This window comes from Struthio camelus, chromosome 2 (genome assembly GCF_040807025.1).
Source record: "Struthio camelus isolate bStrCam1 chromosome 2, bStrCam1.hap1, whole genome shotgun sequence".
Classification (NCBI taxonomy): Eukaryota; Metazoa; Chordata; class Aves; order Struthioniformes; family Struthionidae; genus Struthio; species Struthio camelus.
In genome coordinates, this window is record NC_090943.1 from 161,116,556 (window position 1) to 161,143,079 (window position 26,524).

The following is a 26,524-nucleotide window of genomic DNA, read 5'->3' on the forward strand; positions in this document are numbered from 1 at the left end:
AATCTCACTGAGTTAATGGGACTGCATTGAGGTAGATGAGAACTGTGTTTCATCATTTCAAAACACTGCGTAAAATGGAGATTCAGGGCTAAGGAGAGAGTTTGCCTCAGTTACTTATTGTGATTTTAGTCCGGACTTGAACACAGAGCTTGCAAGCACTCACATGAATTGAATTGCATGGGAAGCTTACCAAAGGAAGTGTTTGCTTGTAAACTCAATATGAATAGGATCTTCTCTGACCGCAAGGGAAATGGAGAGACACTCATTCACTGGTCGCTTGTGCAATCAACTTCTGAAGTAAAAACAGGATTTGAGGTTTAAAACCTGAACCTTCACATATCTTTCAAGTAACAGAAGAAGCCTTCATGTGCTTTAGTCCATGAAGAAACAAAGTCAGGAGGTGCTGCTCATGAGACTCCTTGGATTTGATAACAACTGGCTTATCAAAAGGGAATTATTTAGTTTTCCTAGCAATAGCAAGCCTCAGAACAGTTTCTGTGAAGGCTTGAGGGGAGACGTCTGAACATCATTACATTTCAGTTTGTTTGATGTCCCTGCGTGCCTGTCATGCGTTCTATATCTTAACATTGAATCTGTCACTCAATTCCAGAATGTCTTAGTATGGTTGCATGTTTATCACGATGTGATTTTGTTGTAAAAAACATAACTTGTAAGCTCTTTTTATCACTGGGCCACACAATTGCACCTCAGACTTTTTCCACGCGGGTTGCTTTCACATAGCACTACGGTAGTAGATTATGGACTATTTGCTCGTTTTAAATGCTGGCTTTAAATCTACTAGTCGTTTAAATATCATGACATGGCTTGAGCTAACTTGTAAATACAGATATTTACTTTTCATCATTTGCCTGACAGTTAAATATTAGCTGAAATATTTGTGTGTGATGACTCTTCTCATCTGATAGCTAAAATGATGAGTTTTTAATTTCTTCCCATAGCAAGCAGCCAGTTTATTTATAAGTGGCCTAATCTAACACAGATTTACTCTGTGTATCCCATGAGACATATTATCAAAGTAACCAGACCTGTCCCAAGCACTTGGGAAGTGGGGAGATGGTTACACAATTCTCATTGCCTCTGGCTGTTCTAGTTAAAAAGATAAAGGGTCAGAGAACTGGAGCAGCAGAGATGATAATTTCGTGAGCATCTAAGGAAAAGCAGCTGATCAGATGCGGGCAGGCAGTGGCTGAGGGTGAGACGGGTAGATGCTTGAATACCACATAATAAAAATTCCCTTAAATAAAGTAATACATCAGGAAAAGGGAATGCAAAAAGCTTGTGAAAGCATGAGCAACTGAAAATATCTCCAGCTTCTTAAATCTTCATCTAGCAGGTGCGATAGCACTGCTTACCTGTTTTTAAAAAAGGAAAAAAAATATATATGAAAAGGAATATTCACCCTACCTTGCCATGGCTCTAGCCAATGTGTGCTGAGCAAGACCTTTCCCTCTGCTGGGATGCCTCAAAACTGTGACAGCCATCCCACAGGCTGTCACCTCTGCTCCAAACGCCAACTCCCTGCCTAGCAGTTGGGATTCCTGGAAGAGAGAAGACAGCAAGCAACCCTGATTGCTTCGATCATCCTTTTCCAAGGCAGGATCAGATTTATGGCCAGATTTTGCACCGTCCTTTGACTGCAAACTCCTTAGAATTCTTTAGCGTTTGGAAAGTGTCTGTTGCACGCAGATTAGTGATCCGTGTCCTCGAAGGCCAGGCCTGCCCCACCTTACTCCTACCCAGCCTGTATTTGAGCATCCAAGGCTGTGTGCTTGGTTCCTTGTAGTATGCGGGATTGTAGCTCATAGTGTTTCGTTTTTCTGGCACTTAGGTAACAAGACTCATGCACAGAGTCAGTATTTTATCCCAAAGTTAAGTCTATAAATGTAATTCTGCAATGATCTGTGCTTTGCAGTGTTTTACAGTGCTATCCATCTGAGATGCATGAGACCGCCTTGCTTCATTTGGAAGGGCTGGCTTTAAATCTACTAGTCGTTTAAATATCATGACATGGCTTGAGCTAACTTGTAAAATACAGATATTTACTTTTCATCATTTGCCTGACAGTTAAATATTAGCTGAAATATTTGTGTGTGACCTGTTTAGACTCAAATTCATCCCTGGCATAGCTGGGAACTGCCAGCACCAGTATTCATCTCCTCTTATAACCTATGGCAGCCCTCAGAAATATCCTTTTTTAACGCACAGCACCCTGTAAGAGAGCACAGATGCCCCATGGATCATCCCAAACCATCCCCCAAAATGCCTTCAGTCCCTGGGCTTCCTGGGAACCCGTTATAAAGGGGATCAGCTGGTACAAAAGGTATTCAGATGCAGTAGTAAATGCCCAGGGTACCTCTGAAGTCCTTGAAACAGTTGAAGATTAAAGATGCTATGGCTCATTGCTGGCTCCCTGAGCAGAGATGAATTTCTTTCTTCATGTATGCTAAGCAGGTAGCATGAGAAAAATCTTCCTGGGCAGGGGGGAGAGATGAAATGACGAAGGCTTGTGCAGGGAAAAGAAGGAAGATATCAGTGGCTTTTGATTTCAAGAGGAAACTAATGAGGGAGATACGCCTGGATATGCCTGGATGCTTAAAAGCCCGGGGAGCAATCTATAACACGTGACTGTTGTGGGAAGTGTGGTAGACTCATATTCTGCACTACTTTTCTAACACTAGAAAGCTACAAAAAGTTCTTCAGTTCTTCACACACCGCTCCCTTGAATTCCTCCTATGTCCTTTCTGCATTGCTTCGCAGTACAACCATAGCAAATCACTTCTTGTTGTGTTCTGCCACACGTGTTGGGAGGAATTAGCAGGGAGGGGGTGCTGCATGTGGACCTTTTCTGACAATCTGTACCCAAAACTTAAAACTGACAAGGCGAGCATCATTAATTTGATTAATGATTAAACCTTTCATGGCTACTATATATTTATTCATGATATTAATGCTCCGAGTACCCAAGAGCATGCTAAGCATTTTAAAGAAGCAGCGGCAGCTTCCTGCTGCAATGAACTGCCTCCGTTTTGCAAAGAGTTTAACCCTGGGAGATTTACGCCTCGGTTCACCTCAGCCACATTTAGGCAACAGAATTAGGAGCATGGTCCACCTAGGAGTCTGTACAGCCTGCTAGGAGAGGCCACCGAGCAGCACTTTGGGAGGGCCACACGGCTCTTGGGCAGTTGAATCACCTTTTTGCTGGCCCTGGAGGCATCTGTGGGGCTCCTTGCTGATGCCTGCACCCGTCCGGCGGGACACCTCCAGGGTGGCCAAGCCCAGCGTCCCAGGGAGAGCATGAGGAGGCGGCTGGCCTGGGGGGGGGGACAAGCCCACAGGCCGTCCTGGGCTGGGTGCGACATCGCGGCACCTGTGTGCTCCACTCTCCCTTGCACCTCTGGTTGATCTTTTAGGGGCACGGGATGAGCAGGGGGCTTTTGGCCATCTTAAGGACCAGCCTCAGGAATCGTCAGGCTCTCGGTGTCTCGAAGGCAGCGTGCGTGCAGGTGCTGGCGGCGCGGGGCCGGGTCGGGCGCGCCGAGGACTCCTGGGCTGGCCGTGGCCGGACGGGCACCAGGAGCCCTCCAGTGGGGCCAGAGGCCGAGGAGGTGAGGGACAAGACTTGTGATTTCTGCAAGTGGTTTCTCAGCACGGTCTGCTCCTTAAGACGTATCTGAGCTCACAGATACTTTGTGCTGGCCTATGAACGGGAAGAGAGGGACCATTTGGAGGGCCAGGACCAAAGGCACGTACATACTGCAGGTTCACCAGTTGGTGTTTACTTTAACGTCTTCACTTCCTGCGCATACGAAATCACCACACGAGTCTGAAGGACAAGTATGGTGAATGGTGTTATATGCTAATAACGCTGGTGAGTAAGGCTTTGTAGCTCCACTGTTATTTTGGTGAAGTGTCTAGACTATTACCCTGCCCCTAAAAAGCACTGACCCCCTTCTCATCCCCCGCCCCCAGTACGCTATCTCAGATGTAGCATGCAGCCTATTTATGCAAAATCCTACCAACTAAATTAAACCTGCAATGGTATCCAAATTGTAAAAAGTCCAGGAAGGGAAAAATAAAACAAAAGTCTGATGGATAATCAGGCATGTTTTATCTATGAAAGGGACAAAATGAAAGAGCATGCTTTGAGAGTTGAGGTGAATTGCTCAGAAGCAATCTGCAGACATTAATAGAATCACATTTCTGAAACAAAAAAAAAAAAAAAAGGAAAATGCAACCCCTGGGATATCCCTTTTTGGCATATGCATTTTGTGTTTAAATGCATTAATGGGACTGCTATGCTATGAGTCATCCAGCACAAGAGTTTCATATGTTTCTTAAAATACACTAGGAGTAGCTGAAGGCATGCACGGCTTTGCAGTGCAGTTATCTATCAGGAATCTCAGCAAATACCTGCTCTTCATGCAACCACAGGCTTGAGAAATGGAGGAACCCTATCTAGTCCTCTAACATCCTGCTGTTTAAACGCACTAGCGTGGTGGCATTCAAGATGCGATACAAAACCGATTCTGCAGCTTAGCAAAAGCCCAGGCTCCTTGTATTATTGTGCAAGCCTCAGTACTGAATTACAGAAAATTTGCATAGATGTAAATAGAAGAGCCGGGAGCAGTTTCCTTCTGAAGAACTGTCAGAATTACGGCTGACTCTATTTTTTTTCCAGCGATCGTTTGTTGTCTGTTTTCCTCTTGTTTTTCCTCCATTTACTAGCAACCCTGGCTGCAAACCGACTTGGTGTTCCCTCAAGCCTGCGCTTCCGAGCCTGCCCGCGGCTGCCCAGGCTGACCCTGCGCTTGGCAGGGCGCTCCCTCGGCTCGCTCTCCGTTCTGTTACCTTTCAGGACAGCGGATGCTTTAAAAACGGGCAACCCCCAAGGCGAAGCGTTGCTGACGGGGCGCAGAAATCCGCGCTCGTGAATGACCGACGGTAAATACGCACCAGCTTCGTGATGCAAACTGCGCGGTGAGCAATGGCTAATTAGCGACAAGTGACAAACAGGAACTGCTGGCGATGCCAGCAGCGAACAGCACGGCGCCGAGCGCGGCTGTGCCCGCTGTCTGTCCTGACAAGCAGCCTGGCTTGGCTGTGTTGTGTTTGCAGCCCCCAGAAGGGCGCAGCGGTGCTGTCCCGCGGGGAAGCGGGGCGCTACGGCAGCTGGCACCGTTCCCCAGCGGCACCCTTGCTGCCGCTTCCAGCACGGGCTTGCAAAACGCCAAAGCCGTGCTCCTCCTTTGCTGCCCGCGACTCCCGCTCTGCCCGACAGCGTGGGCGCCTCTGAGCCACGCTTCCCGCGTGGGCGCCAGGGGCACGCGGGGCTCGGGGCGCCCTGTCCCGGCAGCGCTGGAGCCAGCGCAGGTGCGAGACGCCCGGCGGGGCCGCGGCCAGCGCGACGGGGCGGGCAGCGGCGGCAGCGCCAGCCTCCGCCCCGGCCCCGGCCCACTTCCCCTTGCGTCAGGGCAGGGAGGAGGGGATAAACCTCGCTGCCTTTCTTTCCTTTTTTTTTTTTTTTTTAAAAGCCTCCAAGTACTTTAGCGCGGAGTCGGCGGCAGATGGTGGACACGGCCCGGGGCTGCGGCGGGGAGAGCGAGGCGATGCGCCAGCCGCCGCTCCGCGCCTGAGCCCCGCGTTGCGGCGGCAGCAGCAGCAGCAGCAGCAGCGGCGGCAGCAGCAGCAGCAGCAGCAGCCGCCGCCGCCGGCCCGACCCCGGCGCGGCCGGAGGCTCCGCTCCGCTCCGCGCCCGCTCCGCGCCCCCTCCATGAGCCGCCCGGCGCCGCCGCCGCCGCGCCGCGCCGCCGCGCTCCTCCTGCCGGCCGCCCGCTGCCGCAGCGCCCCGGCCAAGCGGCTGCCGCCGCTGCCCGACGGCCCCGCCGAGGAAGCGCCGGCCGCCAAGTGCCCGCGCCTCGCCGACTGCCCCGGCGGCGCCGCCGACTGCCTCAGCGCCCCCGGCTCGCCCTGCGCCCCGGCCTCGCCCGGCGGCGGCGGCGGCGGCGGCGGCGGGGCCGGGCCGAGCCTCATCGCCTCCTACCTGCTGCTGCCGCTGGCCGAGCGCGAGCAGGTGTCGCGGGCGCTGAGCGTCAGCTCCGGCCGCGAGCTGCGCTGCAAGGTGAGCGCGGCGCTGCGCGGGCGCGCGGCTTCCTCCCCCACCACGCCGGGCGGCGGCGGGCTTGCGGGTGGCCGGGCGCGGGGCGCGGGGCGCGGAGCAGCCCCGGCGACACTGGCCGGGGCAGCCGGGCGGCGCCGCGGAGCCCTCGCAGAACACCCTCCCGCTGCTGCCCGCTTCCACCGGCGGCCAAATCCGGCTGCCCTCGGCGGGCGTTTGCCAGCGCGGAAAATAAGCTCCGGCTGTGGATTACCTTAGAGTACCTGAAAGGCTCTTGGTGGATATTAAAGGCTTTGGGTGGTGCTCCCCCGCCCAACATAAAGTTAACAGTGCTTTAATAGCCTTGGAAGGGGTCTCGGGAACAGCTTTGCTGCTGAGCGTTGGCGCTTTTCCAGCTCCCTCATCATTGTTTGGGGCGAGTTGCTACGAGAGAGGCCGGTTTCAACGCCTTGACAATGAATTTCGCTTTACTTTCCTCCTTACAGGTGTTCCCTCTCAAACACTACCAGGACAAGATCCGGCCTTACATTCAGCTGCCGTCACACAGGAACATCACCGGGGTCGTAGAAGTGATCCTCGGAGACACCAAGGCCTATGTCTTCTTCGAAAAGGACTTTGGGGACATGCACTCCTATGTGAGGAGCTGCAAAAGGCTGCGGGAAGAGGAAGCCGCCCGGCTTTTCAAGCAGATCGTCTCAGCTGTAGCTCACTGCCACCAGTCGGCCATCGTACTTGGTGACCTCAAGCTCAGGAAATTTGTCTTTTCTAATGAAGAAAGGTAAGCCCTTACCGCCTGCCAGCCTCTGGGAGGGAGCGCTAGGGAGAACTGCCGCACTGAGAAATGCCATGTTTTTAGGCAAAAAGTATTCCAGGGAGTGGAAATCTCCAGGTAAACCAGGCGTCACCTACAAGATCCGAGTACGTCCATGTTACGTATATTTAATAAGTCACGGATCTAATTGGTCCGCGCTTATTTTCAGTCCGATCTTGACTGATGAAGCTGAGGAAACTCAGCGTCAGCCTGCACTCATTCACTAAAAGTTTGACGAAACCCTTTGGTGGAAAAAGGGATGATCGTGCGAGCGCTCCTTAGCGCCAGATGTCCAAATATATATCATCCGTGCAATGCGTTCGACAAGAAATGACTAAAAGGCACAGACCGCGGGCGAAAGGAGGCTCAGGCACTAGGCACGCGAAAGGGATAACAGCTCTGCTCTGGCAGCAGGAAGAGGGAGGAATCCCCGTTCCCGGGGAGAGCCCCATGGCCCTGCCAGCTGCCCCTGGTGGTTCCCCCCCCCCCCGGCACCTTTCAGCGCCGAGAGAGGAGCCACCAGCAAGGGTCTTCTCTGATAGCTTCTTATCAGAGTTGTGTTTCTAAGGATAGATTTGCTGTGCCCTTTGAAGCTTTTCTCTCTCTCATCCCTGCCAGCGGTGACGTTGATGGTTTCTGCACCCCACGTACACGTGGACGTGGGCACGCACAGGAGCGAGGGTGTTACATGGTTAAATCTGACTTTGGGAATTCTTCTCTAAGGGGGGGAAAAAAAAACCCCACAAAGCAACACCTTGATAAAACTTAGCCTAAAGCATAGGTTTATAGAGAGATGATTCTAAGCCGATTCTAATAGGAATACTTTCACAATTACTTTTTAATTTTAGATGAGGGAGTTAGTTCACATTTCCCGGGTGTGTTTGCTGCTCTCGAGATCCATCACTAGCACGGCAGAGCCAGAAATGTATTTTAATAAGCAAAACTGACATTGATTAGGTGCTTATCCCATTGACGGCTATAATAAGCAAGAGCTTTAACGGAGTTGTGCTTAGTCTGATGAAACCTGAAGTGTTATTAGTGAAGCAGAGAAAAGTGTATTTTTTTGAACTCGGCTGATACTCCTTGAAGATGCAGCGTACGAACATGATAAGAAAATGAACTAGAACTGCCCCTCTGACACAGAAACAACCATATGTTGTCATGCAAAGAAAGTAATTCCTTTGAAGGAAGCTATTGCAGCTTTTCCCGCCCATAATGAGGTGAAACATTTGTTGAAATGTTAGATTGCACACAGTCTCGCTAATTTGGAAATATGCATTGCACAGGCTAATGTCATGTGCATCAAATTTGGCAACAAGAGGGTTAAGCAACGCGAGGCAGACTCCTCGGCTAGCAAGCACAGGTGCAGTTTCAGCGCTGCAGCAGCCAATCCCGGGCCCACAGTCCGCATTGAGTCATATTTTCCGTTTACAGAACCAATGGGTATTTTGCATTACAACAGGAGGTCACACCGAGGACAGGCTGCAGTTAACGCATTTACACCCCAGCAGACTGCAAGGCAGAGCAGAGCCCTCCCAGAGCACGTGAACGGCTCCTTGACTCATTAAAAGCTCTGCTTTAACCCAAACAGCAGGTCAGGGTGGACCCCTCTTTGGGAGGCTGCCCGTTGCAGTGGTACCAGCTGGAAAGGGCAAAAATAAAAGATGAGGAGGGTTGAGGATAACCCCAAGCGCAGAGGAGATGTGGACTTTGAGTCTGAACAACCGTGCAGCTGCACGCTGTTTGCTCAAAGCTGGGACTGCAAACAGCAGCGCGCGCTGCGCGCCGCAGCAGATTGACCCGGCGCGGTTATAGGGCAGCTTGCTGCTGTTCCTCGAGAGCCCCCGATACTGTTAAAGCCCCGCGGTAAACAAGCTGGCGTCACCGCCTGGGCACACAGGGCGTCACTGATGCACGTAGCCGCGCTTGCGCTGCACGGCTCCAGGATAACGGGGAGAACTTCTCCATCTCAGGCTGAAAAGTGGCCGCCCTCTCCCTTTCCTTTGCACTGAAGCGAGACAGGGATGCTGGGGTTGCCCCGGCTTTTCTTGTTAAAGTCGTGCCCGTCTTTCGCTACCGCAGATTTATAACGTGTGCCTGCCTTTTCTGCGCTTCTTAGGACTCAGCTGCGGCTCGAGAGCCTGGAAGACACGCACATCATCAAGGGCGAAGATGACGCGCTCTCTGACAAACACGGCTGCCCGGCGTATGTCAGCCCTGAGATCCTCAACACGACAGGGACTTACTCCGGGAAATCAGCTGACGTGTGGAGTTTGGGAGTAATGCTCTACACCCTGCTGGTGGGACGCTATCCCTTCCACGACTCGGATCCTAGCAGTCTCTTTTCGAAAATCCGGCGTGGACAGTTCTGTATCCCTGACCACGTCTCTCCCAAAGCCAGATGCCTCATCCGCAGCCTCCTGAGGCGGGAGCCCTCCGAAAGACTCACTGCTCCAGAGATCTTGCTTCATCCTTGGTTCGAAGCGGTCTTGGAGCCTGGATATACAGACCAGGAAACGGGAACTTCGGATCAAATTGTTCCAGAATATCACGGAGACAGTGACGATATTAGTTCCTTCTTCTGCTAATCCTGAAAATCTCAGAAAAACCTCACAATTCTCACGCACGGCATCATTTTTTTGTTTTTTTTTTATTTTTTTTCCACATTGCAAATTCACAGCATCTTAAAGTGCCAGTAGGGTCAGAAAAGTGACCTTGTTTAAAATAAATGTCAAGCAGTAGGTCCGCTGCCTGAGTGTATGCCGAGTCTCACCTGCTTGCTTTGCTGGTGGGTCCTTGCCGCTGGCCCTGGAGAACCCACGCAGGAGCCACCTGGCTCATCTGATGCCTCCGGTGTCCTCTGCTGCTGTGACCAGCTCAGTTTTGATCGCAGAGCCTTATTGCTGGGCACGGAAGAGGCAGAAACGTTGGGTTTCCCCATCCTCAGCGGCTAAGAGGGTCCCACCGGTGAAAGGTAGCGAGTGGGGGGGTCACAAGGCACCTTCCTAGCTGAGCAAATCTGACAGGAGTTGGTAAAAAGGGGAATCGACTTGGAGTGCCACCGTGGCAGTCTTGCAAAGTGGTTTTCTGACTGTAAGTCATGAGGGAAGGAGGTCTTAATCCGCCGCGTCCGGCTACCTGCGCGTTGCTCCAGTTGAGCTTTTTTCCATAGGTAAATGACGTGAAGCTGTTAAAGATCCATCCGTAAGACAAGTCACTACCGCGAGCGCTGCTGTGACTCTTTACGAAGGAGACAGTAGTGGATCTCGCAGCCGCACACCCTCTGATTTCATTTGCTGAACGTGCAAGTGCTTTAAACGTACTTAAGCCCAAAGTCACCATGGCCTATTCTATATGGTTTAATGCCCTCAGTGAGTTTTGCAAGTAGCAGGTTTTGTCAGCTCTGAGTGCCAAAACATATCCGTTTACCAAAATGTAACACTATCGGGTGGGGCGCCTTCCCTCCGAAAACCATAAGGGGTATCTTGTACAGTACATGTAAACACTTTTGTGTTTTCCTGCAGGCTCAAGTCTTTAAAACATCACATCTCTTCTCTCTCCCTGCACCCCCCCCCATCCCCAGGAAGGTAGTCTTAAGCATAAAATCTCTATACATCCTAAGTTGATTGTTGGGGGAAGGTTGTTTGCCTCCAGCTACGTTTTTTTTTTCCCCTCCCAAAAAGAAAAAAAATTTTTTTTTTTTTTGCATGATTATTCCTAGTCTTTCCAATGTGCGTGGATAACGAATAGATCTAAATCCTTAGCTGCCTGGCTTGGGGGTAAGTCAAGCTTAGTCCTGCCTAAGATTTCTGCTTTGTTTTCACGTTTGCGTCCAGTGTCAAGAGACGTCCGTTCGCGTTAGGCGCGAGCGCGGTTTTGGAAAGGGATGTTCGGTGGTTAGTGCGCATCCCCAGCACGGCCCGGCGACGACCAGGTCGTTGGAAGGGTCCCCCCGCGGCAAGGTGCCGTGCCACCACGCGTGGTGAGAATACCACGTATACCTCATGGGCTGCGTGCTCTGTACATACCTTACCGTTCGGGGCCGGGGGAGGGAGGGGTGTCGTCTTTTTTTGTTTTGTTGTACTTCCTTTGTCCTACTAAGAGGTGTCGAAGAGCAATTTAATGTGAATTCTTGTTGGCAATACTAACTTGACAGAATCATGAGCATTAAGAGCAGGGCGCTACCGCTCTCCGTTGCACTAAACCTCTCATGATTGCTTGACATTTGTATCTGTGATACAGTTTAACCCTTCTATGAAAAGCAGTACGTTTGTATATATTGGTAGAAGACTCTGCCAGAAAAGCTAAAAACACTATGTCCACCTTGTAAATATGTATATATCCTGTGGAAACCTGGATGATAAAGTCTGACTTGTAGAAAGTTTTAATAAACTTGGTTTCATAACGGTTGTTCCTGCTCCTTGCGGGGCCGGGGGATGGATGCAGTTTGAACACGCGCGGCTTCCTCTGAAACACGTCTTGCTCTCCAAGAGGATGGGGCAAATCTGCGCTTCCTGCACGTGCCCCGTCACGCCTGCGTCCACGCCGGGCGTTTGAGCACCGGCTCCCGCCGTCCTCGCTCGGGCCGAATCGCCGGCGGGGCTGGGGGCGCTTGGGGGGTAGAGAGGGCGGCAGCCTTCCCCACCGCTCGGGAAGTGGAAGGGGGTCCCTAATTTTGGGGCAAACGAGGAGAAACCGCAGCCCTCGCTGTTGCATTTCAGCCAGCGGGCTCGCCAGCCCCGCGCCCCCGTCAAAAGCGAAACGCAAGGTTGCGGGAGCCGCTTCTCTTGGTGGCTCCCAGCGAGGGCTATAAATAGCAGCAGGATGGAGGTTAGGGAATGTGCTCTCCCGGCAGCGATCGAGCCGTCCTCGTAATCCACCCAGCGCGGTGAGATCATCCCTAGCGAGCGGAGAGCAGGAAGAGAGGCTTGGTTTTTATTTATACTTTGCCTCATGTTTAACTTTGTCCTTCTGCTTGAAATCTGTTCACCAGAGCAACCGCTTCCAGGCAGCTCTTTGAGCCAGAGCAACGCTCGAAAGGCTCTATATTTAGAAAGTGAGCTGAAGGAGAAACGAGGGAGCAGGTACCCGGCCGGTGATAAAGAAAAGTGCACTGACTTTAATGAGGGAGTCAAGGTGCCTCGACTCCCGCTATAAGAAAGCAGCGATCTGCGCAGTAAGCATATTTTCTTAGCACTTTGCCGAGTGAATGTCAAACACCAAAATAATCTCAAGTTACTTTGCTGAAGTTATTCTTGCAAGAGCAGTAAAAATACATGCGTCACATAGCCCGTCTGATTAAATTACCCCCCCCCCCGCCCTGCCATGCTTCAGATCTTGGACAGAAGCCCTGATGCATCTTCTTCAAACAGCTGCGGGAGGTTTGTGTTTTGGTAAAACCTTGAAAACTTTCAAAACATCTTTTTTTTTTTTTTTTCCTTTCGGTCTGCAATTAAGTCACCCTTAGTAGGTGAGTGCGTAGGTCACCCCATGACTTTATTTCACATGAGCTACACTGCAGAGCAATTAAAATAAATGCTAAGCTGTAGTAACATCTGCAAAGGGCTTCTGTGTTGCTTTAAGGATTATCATGCAACATCCGTTTGTACAGCAGAATAAATTGCTATTGCTTCGTAACCCCATCGCTTGTATTAGTGTATACAAAGTTTCAGAGCATGTTGAAAGACCAGCATATTAAGTGATTAAACTTTGACGGTGGGTGTGAGAACTTTGATTTATGCAATGCATACATTTCTTTTTGAGAGAGTCATAATTTGCCTATTTTTAAATGGTCCTTTTGGACAAGGGCTGTAGGGATCTCTTCATTTATTTCTCATGGCTAGTGACCGTTTTGGTCCTGCGTTTGCAAGACGTTGTTGACCTCTCTGAAAAATGCTGGGGGCCTCCAGTTCTCATCAGTTTTCTGCTGAAAACAAAAAAAGTTGAGGTTTTTCACTACCTCACGGGTTCCTCCCTAAACCAGCATCAAACTGCCTCCCAGTCAGGATAAACCTTACTTCATAGACATTTATCTTTATCGACTGTAAATGGATGCTTAGACTGCGTTTTAGGCCTCGGTTCAATAATTTTTTTGACAAAGTCACGGCAAAATATATAAATTAGCCTGCTCTTAAAGCGGCAGGTAAAACAGCCAGCTCGGCACGCTCAGCTTTAAGGTCAACGCTTCTTTACCAAGCGGGTGATACCGCTGAGGTTTTCTTTGCAGCTAATCAAGAGATTATTAGTACAGTTTCAGAGTTAACTATGCTCAAAAAGTGGCCTACTTTTAGGAGAGCACCATCAAGTCGGTTGAAGACACTGCTGCATCCGTGTGTTATTTATGGAAAAAAGGGGACAAGAGTGCTGCTCGGTGAAGATGTGCGAGACAAAGGTTCGTGCCGCTTGGCTGCAACACTAAGCTTGTACGAGGCTCTTCTCTCCGGATTATGGGTAGGCCTGAGAGACAGCTTTAAAAACCCATATTATTCAGTCTGTGCCGCGAAGCAAATCTCTTCAGATTATCTCTTTATCCAAAAGGAGATTTTTTGGGGGGGGGGGTCACTTTTTTCACGCTCTTGCGCCCTGTCTGAAAAATAAAAAAAATTTTTAGCGTTACGGCCCTGCATAGATTTAGCGGCATGAAGAAATATCCTACGCAGACGTTTCTTAAAAATATAATGTCTCCTTTAAAGCGTAGACAAGAAGAGCCTGACACAGAACCACGTTCTGGATGAATCCATCGCAAAAAAAAAAAAAAAAAACAGAAAAGAAAAAGGAAAAACAAAAGCCTCTGTTAAATGAACCATCTTTCAGAAGAGTTGCTAAAAGCACCGTAAAATTTGCAACCCTTCTTAGCACAATCCCTCCCTGACGTACAAAACCCTGTTCTCAACGCGAAAGCCAGGGTACGGCCTTCCGCCCGCACCAACTTTTGCTAGAGCAGAACTGCAAATCCGTCAGGACACGAGTGCACAGCAGGAACTTTAGCTTTCGGTTTTGTGTGGTTTTTTTTTTTTTTTGGTGTGTGTGTGTTTGCTTTTGTTTTTAAATGGACCCAGCCGTTTAGAAAAACGCCTTAAAGAAAACTCATTAGTCTGGTTTGCATCGCACCCGTGCGCGCGCGTGTGTGTATTTATTTACAGTCCTTAACGTGCAGCGCTTCGTTTCCTAATTTGGCTTTGAAGCCCCAGAGAGAGCGGCAGGAGTATCCATTACAGGGCGGCCCAGCGCAAACATTAACATGACTGCATGAAGCAATCATGTTTCCAACAACAGCCCGGCCGCTGCCCAGAGGACCAAAATAAATAAAATTCGCCGGGCGCCAGGTAACGCTTTTCTTTACGGCAGGGTCAGGGCCGGCCAGAGGGCCGACACGCTTCCCCCTCCGGCGGGCCGGGCGTCCCGGAGCGGGGGGGGTGACGGGGGGCAGTTGGGGGGCCCAGGGGGGCAGGTGGTTATTTCGGCGGCCGGGGGCGCAGGCTGGCGGCGGCGCGCAGACGGCCACGGCCGCTGTTACGAGCGGGTAGTTACCACACAGGAGAGGGACGGAGGCCGAGGCCTGGGCCCCGCGCGCGCGCCGGCCGCCCCACCGCTCCGCGGCCTGTCGTCGGGCTGACCCGGCCCCGGGGGCGGACGGCCGAAAATCAGCTGGGCCCCAGGCAGCCGCCCCGCGTCCGTGACGCCGGGGGCTGTTGTGGGAAGGAAGCGTCCACCTCGGCTGACGGCCGGCTCCCGCCAGCGCCGAGAGCGGCGTTTTGATAAATCGTTAGCGGCGACGTTCTCGGTGGCTTCGCTTAGATTTGACTCCTCTTGCGCAAACTGCAGATTAGGAAAGGATTAAGTAACAGCAGTGTGGCTAAAGTATTACACATAACGCTGGCTATTAGCCAAGGAATGCAGCATGCGAAAGCCGACATTGCCTAAGAAATCAAATATAGCTCTGGTCACCACAGAAAATGGCTCTTCCCCACCACCTAAGGGGGTGGCTCAGTTTCTCTTGTGTCACCCAGTGTCTTGCAGCAGAAAATCGTTCACTACAAGGCTCTTTTCTTTTTTTTTTTTCCCCTCCCCTTTTAACTTCCAGGTGGTGACAAAGCCATAAACATTCAGATGAATCACAGAAACCATAGATGTAATGGAGCGTAAAGCCGTTGTCGGGCCTCGCGATAACATCCGCGGCCCGTCGCAACTTGCCGGCTTCGCCGTCTCTGGCGGAGGAGGTCTGAAGGCCGCGAGCTCTCCGTGCCCTGCTATCGACCCCGGGGGGCAAAGTACCAAACCCGGCTGGGGCGGAAGGGCTGCTGCAGAGCCCTCCACCCGGCACTTGGCTTTTCAACCTCTCTGTGCTTTTGCAATCTCGAAAATCCCAGGGCAGCGAGTTCCCTAGTTTAACCTGGCGTGACTCGTTTAGACTAAATCGCCTGGGAAGGGGCTTGGCTCCAAGAGAGGAGACAACCGGACCCACCACCACCAAGGATGGACTGGCCCCGTTTCGTAGCTCGGGGCAACGAGGAGTCCAGCCCGGCACGCAGAAAGACTTAATCAGCAAACTCATGGGATTTTTTGTTTTTTTTTTTTAAATCACGGGTCTTGTGATCCTTCATATGTCAGAGCCCGATCCGCTGGAGTTAATGATCTCTAGGAGAACTCCAGCTTTCACGTGAGAAAGGAAGGAGCACAAGCGTCCGGTCCCCACCAGCGCAGAGGGAGGCTTGGACGTGTGCTGTGACCCCCCACCCCGGACGCCTCCCCGCCTGTCCCCCGCGTCCTGGCCAGATGCTCACGGCTGCGGGTGCATGCTTGAACGGCCGCCTCATTACAGCAGGCCAAACTTTGTCCTTTTATCTGAGCAGCTGGCAAAACAATAAATTAAAGAAAAATAAGGCAAAGTCAGCAAATAGTTGTCTTTCCACATACGCGAGGTTAGAGGAACTGCTCTCCCTCCTCCAGCAATGTTTCCTGACTCGGTTACGTTTTTCTCAATCTTTGCCTGCTTTCCCCAGGCGCGGGGGCGAGAGCAGGGGTGGCGTCTTCAGCCGGAGGGGGAGCACCTTGCGGTGCCACGCGCTGCTCGAGGCTGTTCACGTGCCCGTCCGTGCCAACCGCGGCCAAAGTCCAGAGAAGTCGCCCCGCGACATGAGACGTCGTCCCCGCTGCCGAGCTCCGCGGTGTCGTGGGGAGAGGGCTCCCAACACATCCCTACACGGCAGCCGGACCGGAGCCACCGGGGAGCCCCTGATGCCCCGCGCTTGCAGGAGGCGGCACAGCCTTTCCCCTGCCCCCCGGCGGGAGACACTCCATCCCGGGATGTAGCTCTGCGCTGGAGGGGAGATGCCAGGGGTGCACCTCGGCTCAGCCCTCGGCGTTTGGCACGGCTCCGGCTGGCCGACAGGGCTGGGGCTGCGGGAGGCGGCTGCGGCGGGGTGCTGGGGCCGAGCCGGGACGTGGAGGCAGCCCGTGATGCACATCCTGCTCACGCATGTGGCCGTGAGTCAGAGCCCCAAAGGAAGAGGCCTCACCCTGCGATAGGCACAGTGGTGCCAGCAGCTTTGGTCGTGTGCTGATAAAGGTGATTGCTGCTAAAAGCGTTCCTCGATTAAATCCTCTCCCCCCTCCCCGCCCCTGCCAAAGCCCATAGGATGGAGCTGCACCTGCAGCATGGAGGACCGCGGTCAGCGCTGACCACATCGCCCACCACACTCTCAGCACTGCAATGCAAATGCTACGGGATGCGTTTCAGAGACTTTTTTAGAGCGCGTCTTTTGGCATTGTATACCTTAGGACAGCGGGGTCTGGCTAAAATAGTCGCTCGGGGCACACAGCACATGTCTCTGCAGTCTGTGCCCATCTCCCCATAGCCAGACGGCGCTGGGAGGCTGAGCAGATCCACACCCATGATGCACAGAGGCCTCTGGAAAAGCAATGCAATCTTTACCCCTCTTCTTCCCATCAGTTTGACCTCGGTCTTGCTATCTTCAGCAGCAGTCAGCTGCTCTCTACCCAGGTGCTAATCTCGCTTGGGCGCTAGGACAGCTGAGAGATCGTCCAGACAACCCCCCCTCCCCGCCTTGTCAGGAAACAGGTGTCCAGATCTTTTTACCCCTGCAAATGATTGTATTTGACTATTTTTGGAAATTCGCTGCCGCGGTCTTCGTGTGATTCCTTCAGAAATTAGGCTGCTCTTTGCAAGGGAGCTGTTGCGTGTCTCCCGCAAAGGTCAGGATGAATCATTTTGGAAAGCATCCTCGCTGAAATGGACTCCCATGAGCATGTGAGTGGAAGTGTGTTTGTGGCTTGGCACTTTAAATGCAAAGCCCTGAACATCCATGGCGCTTCTCGGAGTCTATGGCATGACTTGCATGGAGTAACAAACACAAGGTGCCCCTGTAGCTAATTCAAAAGCGCGTGTTAGAAAGGCTGTGGTCCCGCAGCTGTAGTTTTACAATGGCTATTGATTCATTTGGAAGCAACTAGCACAAGTGACTTTGCACCGAATGGGATTATTTAGTCTCACCACACACCAGGCACACACAAAATACAGTAGAGCACTGACAGTCCCATAAAACGCCTGATAAGGCAGCGCCCGTTCGTTAAGTATGCCTGCAGCCTTCAAAGTGCATGTGTAGCCCTCAAAAGCAAAAGAAGTGCTTCAGTTTGAGATTAATAAGGAGAAATTAAGCTGGGAGACCATCAAACAAAACAAAAAAAGGTATGCAGATGGTACAACCCTGATCCAGGCAGCTGCAGCCGTTCAAAGTGAGAATAAATAAATACCACTCTGTGTGTGTGTACAGCAAACGCATACCCTGAAAGCACCCAAGGACAGATTCCCATCTCATATCTGGTTGCTACGCACCACTCAGGCAGCCCAAAGGATTTCCTTTATCGGCCAACCGAGGACACTCCTTGCGGCAAGGACACCTGGCACGATACCACCAGGGCCATCTTATATCCTGGTTCCCCCCGCTTTGCTAGCAGAGTACCAAAAAATGTCAAGCAAAGAAAACTGGGGGTGGGAGTTGCCATGCTGCATTGATTTTTGCCTGGCTTTTTGTCCTTTGTAGAGCTTACCCTGCTGGTGCAAATTAGAAAAGCTTCACTCAAAGCAGCTCCCTCTGAGAAGCTGTAATTAAAAGCTGGTAGCACAACCATCTCTTCTGTAGAGAGATTACTCAGCCTCGGTGCATTGGGGAGTATCTGGTTCTGCACATCCCAGCTGTAGAAAATTCCCAGATAGATCTTGAGGATATACCCAGCCTTTTTGCTCTGACACAAAGTCTAATGCAACTGCTGCCATCTGGAGCAAGCTCAGCCTCGTCCTACCCATCGCGGGTCAGCAGAACGACTACGACCCACTGCATTGCGGTTGTCCTCGCTGCATGCTGGGCCAAACCTGGAGATCCAAGCAGAGTTTGTACACACTGGAGACCGAGCAACAACCCAGGGACAAATTCTACAGTGCATGCAACATTCCTGTGCAAATCAACGGGAAGTGCAGAATCTGGCCTGAAGTCAGGATTTCAGGATTTGACCCAATTTAACCTTGGCATAAAGAGTTGCCCAACTCCTCTTTTTTTTTTTTTTTGGTGAGGCTCAACAATTAACTTTCAAAACAGCTTAAAAAAAAAAAATCGGTTCGGGTTCAGAAGTGCTGTGCTAGCCAGCACTGTTTTGTTAAAGTTACTTCCACTATTATGGGATTTGTTGGCATCAGCACTTTGTGCAAAGTAAAACACTGTTCTAGGCTCTCCATCCAGGGGAAAGCTGTACAAGCCTGGTGCAGATGTTGCGATTCTTCTCATATTCAACATATAGGCTCGACATTTCCTTTTACTGAATTCAGCTGTCAGGCTTTTTATTTTAGTCACTGCACTGAAATTCATCCATGTGCAAAAAGCAAGGACTGCTCATCGCTCCTGACCAGACAAGTCCCAGTGCTGAAGGTTTATTGGTCATTTCAGCCTTAAAGATATTATTTTGTTAGCTACTCCCCTGCATCTTGGAGTTTAGTATGGTGCTATTTGTTAATATATTAAATAGAGCAGGGGGGGTGCCAGCAACATGCAAGCTTGCTGGCATTTTGCTTCAACTCAAATCCTGACTTGTAATCTTGCACCAGGCAGTCCCACCACTTAAAATCAGACCCGGGCAGCAGCTGCTGTGCACGACTATGCTGGACACGACGTGACATCCTGCAAAGGCAACTGCTGCGATGTGAAGGACAAGCCTAACAGTAAGAAGTCGCTAGCAACCCTGTTATGCCCGTTAGGCAAAACCAAGCATATTTTCAGGGAAAGGGAAAATTGGTTTTATTTCCCCGGGGGCAAACACATGCACTGTTTTGTATGGGTTTAGAATAAAATCAAGATTCTCTCCCTCTTTTTCTCCTAGCCTAGCAGAATGGCCCATTCCAAAGTGCAAGCTGGGAGTGGGTTTTTCTGATCCAAAACTGTGTTCCCCTTCACAGGAAATGAATCTGGCTAGTTCCTTAGAGTTTCACAGCAGTTTTTCCGATTTAAACCTAGTGTCTCAGTTTCTTTTTTCCCCAAAAGCACCTTCAAATTTTGGCTCTGGACTTCTCATACCTCTGGGTATGAGAGATCCCTCCAGGTTTTTCAGCTGCACTTTCTCTTGCTCTTACAAAGTGCTGTGAAAACGAGAGAAAAAACAAGGATTTCAGCAATAAAAACATCTGATGGAAGTTTAATAGATGTGGGGCACTCTGGCCTCAGCACTGGGGCGTGTTTCAGGGCTCGAAGGTGCCTCGTGGCACCGAGGGTGACGGGACCAGCGCGGAAGAGCGTGGGTGTCGAGAGAGATACGGGAGTGCAGCAACAGGGGTAGGAAACTGCGATGTGGGAACGGGCGGTGGTGGTTGTGCCCTGATTGCCAGAGCTGCTGATCGTGTTTTGTAATTATATGACTTATTCCAGCCTCTTGGCCACTCTGTTATTGCTACTCTTTTTCTCCAGAAGTGATTGCAGGTCGACCTCGAGACTATTCAGATCGGGGAGGAAAGAGAGAGGGGCGGCGTTGCACGTCGATGCATGCCAGGGGGATGACTCTGAGGTTGCACCCAGCCTACTGAAGGCAAAGGGGTGTTTTCCAGTTCCCTTGCCGGGCTTTCATGTGTGAAAAGAGGACGATGGGGTTTCGGCAGTAGCAAAAATCTCAGATTCGCACTGGAAGCTTTTACTTTTAGCCTTTTGCTTTTTCGCCCTTCGTTTGTGACTCGACACCGTCTGCACACAGCTCTGTAACTCCAGGCGCAGGATCGCTCTCCAAATATTACAACTGTCAGGCAAGCAGATTACTCGCTCCATCGCATGCTCGGCAGGAAGGATTACAATGTAGATTAGGATCAGGATTGCCTTCCTAATGTTCTCAGCCTCAAAACAGGTGTAAGGGGAAAACACGTGAGGGAAACTATGCGCCACGGGAGAATCTCTCCAGGAGGAATTGTTGGCTAAATACTAACTCGAGATTGGGATCAGGCAGCTGCTGAGCTGGGCTTTTGCCACTCAGAGGTAGCCCGGGAGCAGCGTTACAGGCTGCAGGCCCGTGCAAAGCAAAAATGCCATTGTGTGCGTGCATTACGGTAATTGCCTGTGCGCTCATACACTGCATCCTCAGAGAATCTGTTAAAATGGCAAGTAATAAAATAATGGGAAAAGAAAATTGAATGCACTCCTTTGTGGCAAAAACAGAACGTAACATGCCCACTGTTGGAGCGTGGATTTATGAATGGAGGAAAAAGCATGACTGCAGCATAATATCCTAAGGATTCATATGTACATACAGCCTTTTGTTCAGTTAATCCTGCATGTGTTGGGGTTGTTTGACAATTACACACATGAAGAAAGAGTCACAGGCCCAAAATCAATATGTATTATTGATAATCTGGTGTCTTTGTTGCAGAATGTTAACTCTAGCCTGAATGTATGTTACGTCAATTGAGATTCTTTCCTGTAAATACATTTGTGCTGGAAAGCTCAGATTGGATCTAGCATGTATTTCTTGCTGCCTTTTTTCAGCTGGATAGACTTAAGCAAACTGAGATCATGTGACTTGCCAAAACCACCCAGTGAGTCATTGGCTCAGCCCAGATTAGATCTCAGGAGCTTTCTAGCTTTGATCTAGCCACAAGACCACATGGCTTCTTTCTATAGTCTTTGATGAAAGACTACATAAACACACATAAGGGAGTTTACTAAATTTTTTGGAGATTCTGAAAAAAGTTTTACCCCTGAGGCAAGCAAAATTGGAATGTGTTATAAACGGGTGCCTTGCACATATCTGCTGGAGTAAAGAAAGCAGCAGGAAGAAAAGCTTATGCCAAAACACCCGAAAGAAACACTCTGTGCAAACGGCAACAGGATGCTCAGGATAATAGTGCAGTGCGTGCTGTACCTGCCATATGGGTCTTTCCACAAGAGCTTGGTTACCTTATAAAGAGAAGTTGTTGCATCATCCTTCAGAAAGTATAAACACATTAAGCAATGTTATTCTCTAAAACATCAACACATGAGTTACTTACAATGGACTAAAAAGTCATTGTTGCTTTGAGGATATATTTGTCCCAAGTGATTCATAACAATCTGTGGTACTGAGGCCATGAAGACTTCTAAAGGATGCCTCCACTTCCAGGCAAGTATCCACGGAAACAAGCCCACAAGTTTTCATTGTTTGCCTTCTTTTACCTAGGATAACCTTTTAATCTACTTTGTAGACAGCCAGGCTTCCCGACTGAAGCACATGTTTATCCCTTATTCACAACAGGCTTCACTTTCTGGACCTGATGTGCTGCTTGACCACTGCGATAGCTCTTGGAGGAACAGGCAGTGGTGCCCGTTCATGGAGCTGGATGAAGAAAAGGCCATCTAGATGGCAACAGCTCATATAGTACAGTACTAATGCGGTTCCAGAGGCTGCTGCCAAGAATTGCTTGCCCCTGCCTGTCTGAGCCAGAAGATGCGAGGAATGATGAAACTGAAGCTAGCAGAGCGCAGGGAGCCGTGTCGCCATGACTCCGAGATTTGGGGCAGGACCTGAGAGCAGCCCAGATACCCTCGTGTTATCAGGACGGGGAACCCAATTAGACAATGTCCATCTGCTGGCAAGGGAAAGCTTTATCACTATCACCAATGCCAGAAGACTGTTTCTGCCTGTAAATCGCCTTTTTTTTTTTTTTTTTTTCCACCCTGGGCTTCCTGTCTCTCCACTCTAACATGTAGGGAGGCATCCTGTAATATTTTGGATCCCGTGAAACCCCCATGGCCGCGTGGAATTTAGCTCTCTGTTTTCAGAGATACTCGTGTTATTAGGGTAAACCAGCGTGTGTGTGTCTGTGTCAACACATAACAAAACAGTTGTGTGCACCCTGAGCTCAGGAACCAATACGTGCTCTGGCAGGAAGACAACTGTGCAAGCAAGAGCACAGGGTCGTAAGCAAAGGCAATATTATCTCCTGTGGGACTAATAAAGACAAAAGACAAAGCAACCGTTGACTCTGCTGTTGAGCTGGTTGTTTGGGACACTGCACTGTTGAACGCAGCAGCTGCTGGAGCACAGGCGCCAAGCACAGGTAAATGTTCAACTTAAAAAGCATACAGAAACTCAAAGCAAAGCTGTACATCGCTGTTCTGGATACTGAGGCAAGTGCATAATAAAGGCACGTTGGAGAATACTGTCTGAAGAGCTTGTATCTGCTGCCCTCCCCTCGTATTGGTATCAGCTCATCTTATCTTCTTGCTTTGAACAAATTTGACATCGTCCCCATAGGCTCATGCTTTCTATTAAGATCATTTGTAGAGGTACAGGGTCAGACCCCGTTCAATGGCTTTGCACACTCCTTGGGAAACCTAGGACCTTTGTGCTTCTAAACCAGGACTGGGATCTGTACAGCTGCCAAACTGTAAAAGCCTGCAGAGCATTTGTGTCCAGTACTAGCAGGAAATGTCTTCCTTCTGGTACTGTGAGTAACTAGATGTGATTTATGGAGTGAAGTCCTACTAAATAAAACTGAAAATGAGATACTGATGGTCAGCTGTAAAAGGACCACCTCACTGCACAAGGCAATAGGGCATTCAGTGCTCCAGCCACCTCTTTGTAACTCATGGGAGGAAGCCTATGAGGATTAAAATCCACCAGAATTTTAATTCGGTGCACTCTTAGCTTGATCACGTCATCCAGTCAAAAACAGCTCCCTAGAGTTAAAAAGAAATAGTCGATCATTTTGTAAACTTCAGACAGCCCTGGCTAGCTCAAAAGAGAGCCTCCTTCTGATAGAAATGGAAGAGTTAATTGCTCAATCTAAAAATTAGAAGTTGCTTCTGTACCACAGATCGTAATCAAATTAGATTTATCTCATGGAATTAGATTAGGGCCCTAATTATCAGTCTATACCTGGAGTATGCACGTGCATTTGTGTGAACAGGAACACACATACACCTCTATATTCAGAAATATACACAAGCCAGAACCCAAAACCCAAGTGGAGAAGTTTATTGGTACCCCATGCAGGGAGGAGGGACCCCGCATTTACGATCTTGGAGAATCTCTATTTGTTTGATGGCTTGGCTGCATCAGACATGGGCTTGTCCATGAAGATGGTATCTCTGAGGACTGGAGGATTTGGCAAAGCTTGTGGAGGTGGTGGAACAGCAGTTAAGCCATAGAAAAGTGTATGGCCTGGTAGGACTGGAAGAAGTTGCACCGGAAGATTGGATTTATGTCAAGGAAACATAGCCATGGGGCAAGCTAAGTCCTTGTGACCTTGTGGTCAAATTTCTGGCTATAGCTCCTGCGAGAGAGAACCCAAGTGATGCTGCTGCCCTTGCTGAAATCAACAGACCTGAGGAACTTGCATTATTGTCAGAAACCCAAGCATGCACTGACAAACTTTGTCACTTCTTGGAGACACAGGCTGGTACATCAAATTACTTCACTGTGACTGATGGAACTGAGACCTCTCTGGAGCAACAGAGAGCAACATCCTGGAGACAGAGATCGTCGACTTTTGTTAGTAATGACATGGCTGAAGGCCTGCTCACCATGCCGAGCATGGGTTAAATGCACTCTCTCACTTCAGTGTCATTACAGCATGCTGCCAACTCCACTCTTTGGTGTTCCCACTTAATACAAACTATTGCTAACACGACCATTTTTTCATGGTCCTCTTGTGTATGAGTTCTCAGGGTTACACTGTATAAGTGTGTGTGCATGTGTGTGGGTCTGTGTGCACATATTTAAAGCAGTTGCTGGCATAGTTGACTGGGAACATTAATGCATAACGAGAAGTGTTAGTGAAAACTGTGAATTATCCAAGAATATTCTATTGGATGTACGAAAATCCGTGATCTCACGGAGATGAAAAATACATAGGTTGAGTAAGAAACAGCTTGATTAAAAAGAGATATAGAAGGCGCAAAATAGCATAAATAAGTAATACATAAAGCATGCGGAAAAAAAAGAGGTGACAAAATGTCATCGATTACAAATTAAAAGTTAAAACAATGTAACTGATTGATAAAAGGGAACCAAAGCATTAAAATAGACTATCAACAGCCAGAGGAGTTAAAGAAATCCAGAAAGCATTCCAAAAATCATTTTAGGAACAATGTTGCTTCCTCTCCCAAACCCGTCCCCATGACAGTATAGATCCATTACTAAATGCAGATGGTAAAATCATAAACAGTGCTGCAGAAAAGGCAGAAATGTTCAATAGCTATTTCGGCTCTGCCTTTTGGAAAGGAGCAGGATATTTGTCCCATATGATGTTGCGGATGGAGTAGTGCATTTACCATCTGGAACAAAGGAGGATGTGAGGAAGCATCTGCTAAAATTAAACATTTTTCACATCATCTGGCTCAGCTATCTTTGTGCCTTAAAGGAGCCAGCTAAAATGCTTGGTGAAGTTTTATATTTGTAAATCTGGGAAAACTGGGGAAATTCCAAAGACATGGAAGACTGCCAGTGTAGCTCCAGGACGTAATAAGTGTAAAAGGGACACTCTGGGGAACAATAGGCTGCTTGGCTGGACACCATCCCTAGCTCCAATCCCAGAACAGTTAATTTGGGAGTCTGACAACAAGTAATTAGAGACTAAAAATAAAACCAATGCTAATCAGCAGGGTTTCGTGGAAGGTAAATTGTGTCAAAGAAACCTGCTGTCTTTTTTCAGACAGGATTATAGATCTGGTTGACACAGTGTACTTGGATTTCTCCACCACATGACAATTTGATTAATGAGCTCACATTAGGCAGGATAAATAGGACACACGCTACCAGGATTAAAAGTTGGCTGAGGGACAGGTCTGAAAATGCAGTTGCTAATGGGGAAATAGCAGTGGGCCTGGGATGTTCGACTGGGTAAAGCCAGCGGCATGGAGCTCTGCATTTCTGTAGCTTCAGTCTCACTCAAGCGTCTCCATCCTCCACCAAAGAGTCAGAGAGCCTAACCCTGCAAATTTCTCTTGGCAGGGTCTGTCTTGCCTGGCTGAATAGCACTAGAGCACGTCTCAGCAATTACCTCCACTCTACAGGGGAAAAAGACCAAAGCAGAGAGGTAATAGAGATGGACTGATATTTCGGGAAGCTATGAGAATAAATGGGAATAATGGACGCTGAAAAATCAGTCAGTTTTCTAAGGAGCACTTTGCTCACCCAATATCGAATTTCTGGCCTAACAAACTCACCAAGGCCATCCAGCAAATCAGTAGCAGAGCTGGGAGGAAAACTCAGCAGGCGCTGGCTCCAGGCCTGACCCAGGATGACTCACTTATCTTACACATGTTGCATCTTTTCCATGTGGGGAACAAGCATTGACATCAGCAGAGATCACACAGAACATTTCCTGCTGGCCAACGCCGACTATCTGTTCTCTTCCCAGGGTACATATCAACTTCCACCATCAAATTACCGGAGCAGCGCTTCATCAGAGGACTCCATCACTGAATAACACTGTGCCTAACAGTTGAGGAAAGATTTACGAAGGAGGTTCTTGTATGCTAATGTGCTGGTCAAGTGTTTGCTCACGTGTCCCTTCACTTGCTTGGTTGTTTCTCATCTCAACTTCACTATTCATAAGGAATGGCAGCTTGCAGGATACCATGCAGATCATGTTAACTACACAGTGAAATGCTGTTTAAGAAGAAGCCAGGCAAGAAAAGCTTTATTATGTGCATTAATATTTGTTTCTGGAGCTGGGGCAGAGGGAAGCTTGTGTCCTGATGTTCCCCCTGGCAGCAGCTGGCACCAGCTAAATGCTGGGGCTGGCTGCAAGGTGGTCTCCATCTCCATGTCCCTGGGACCGAGCAGGAGCCCACAGCAGGTTCCGGGCAGGCAGCAAAGAGAAACGAGAAACTCCCGGGAAGCCAGTTCATACATCATGCTGCTCTGCAGCCTCACTCCCAGCGCTGCCTCCCCCAGCCAGGCTCGCACTTGGCAGGCGGAGAAGCAGTAGCTGTTCTGCAGGAGGGTGAACTAGTCTTTAGGAAAACAGGAGGGTGAAATGGGGGTAAGATAACTGCTTTGCAAATATTTATTATATTTTGGAAGCCAGCAAGATTCATTTTATT

The 26,524-nt window shown here is 49.6% G+C and overlaps 1 protein-coding gene and 1 long non-coding RNA gene across 4 annotated transcripts in view; one reads left to right on the forward strand and one right to left on the reverse strand.

The window, feature by feature from the left end:
• Positions 1-6,175, reverse strand: part of LOC138066089 (uncharacterized) — a 28,451-nt gene extending 22,276 nt beyond the window's left edge. For 2 of the 3 annotated variants that reach the window (XR_011139324.1, XR_011139325.1), the window contains exons 1-2: positions 6,062-6,175; positions 1,426-1,559 (exon numbers count right to left, since the gene is read on the reverse strand). This is a non-coding gene — a long non-coding RNA (uncharacterized lncRNA). Of the gene's footprint in view, positions 1-190; positions 293-1,425; positions 1,560-6,061 lie in introns of all 3 variants that reach the window. The other variant, XR_011139323.1, reaches the window with a different exon arrangement.
• Positions 4,882-11,352, forward strand: TRIB1 (tribbles pseudokinase 1). Its single transcript, XM_068933266.1, has 4 exons — positions 4,882-4,962; positions 5,553-6,139; positions 6,622-6,914; positions 9,067-11,352. The coding sequence occupies exons 1-4, from the start codon at positions 4,953-4,955 to the stop codon at positions 9,533-9,535; spliced, it is 1,359 nt and encodes a 452-aa protein (XP_068789367.1). The 5' UTR covers positions 4,882-4,952; the 3' UTR covers positions 9,536-11,352.
• Positions 11,353-26,524: the final 15,172 nt, after the last annotated feature.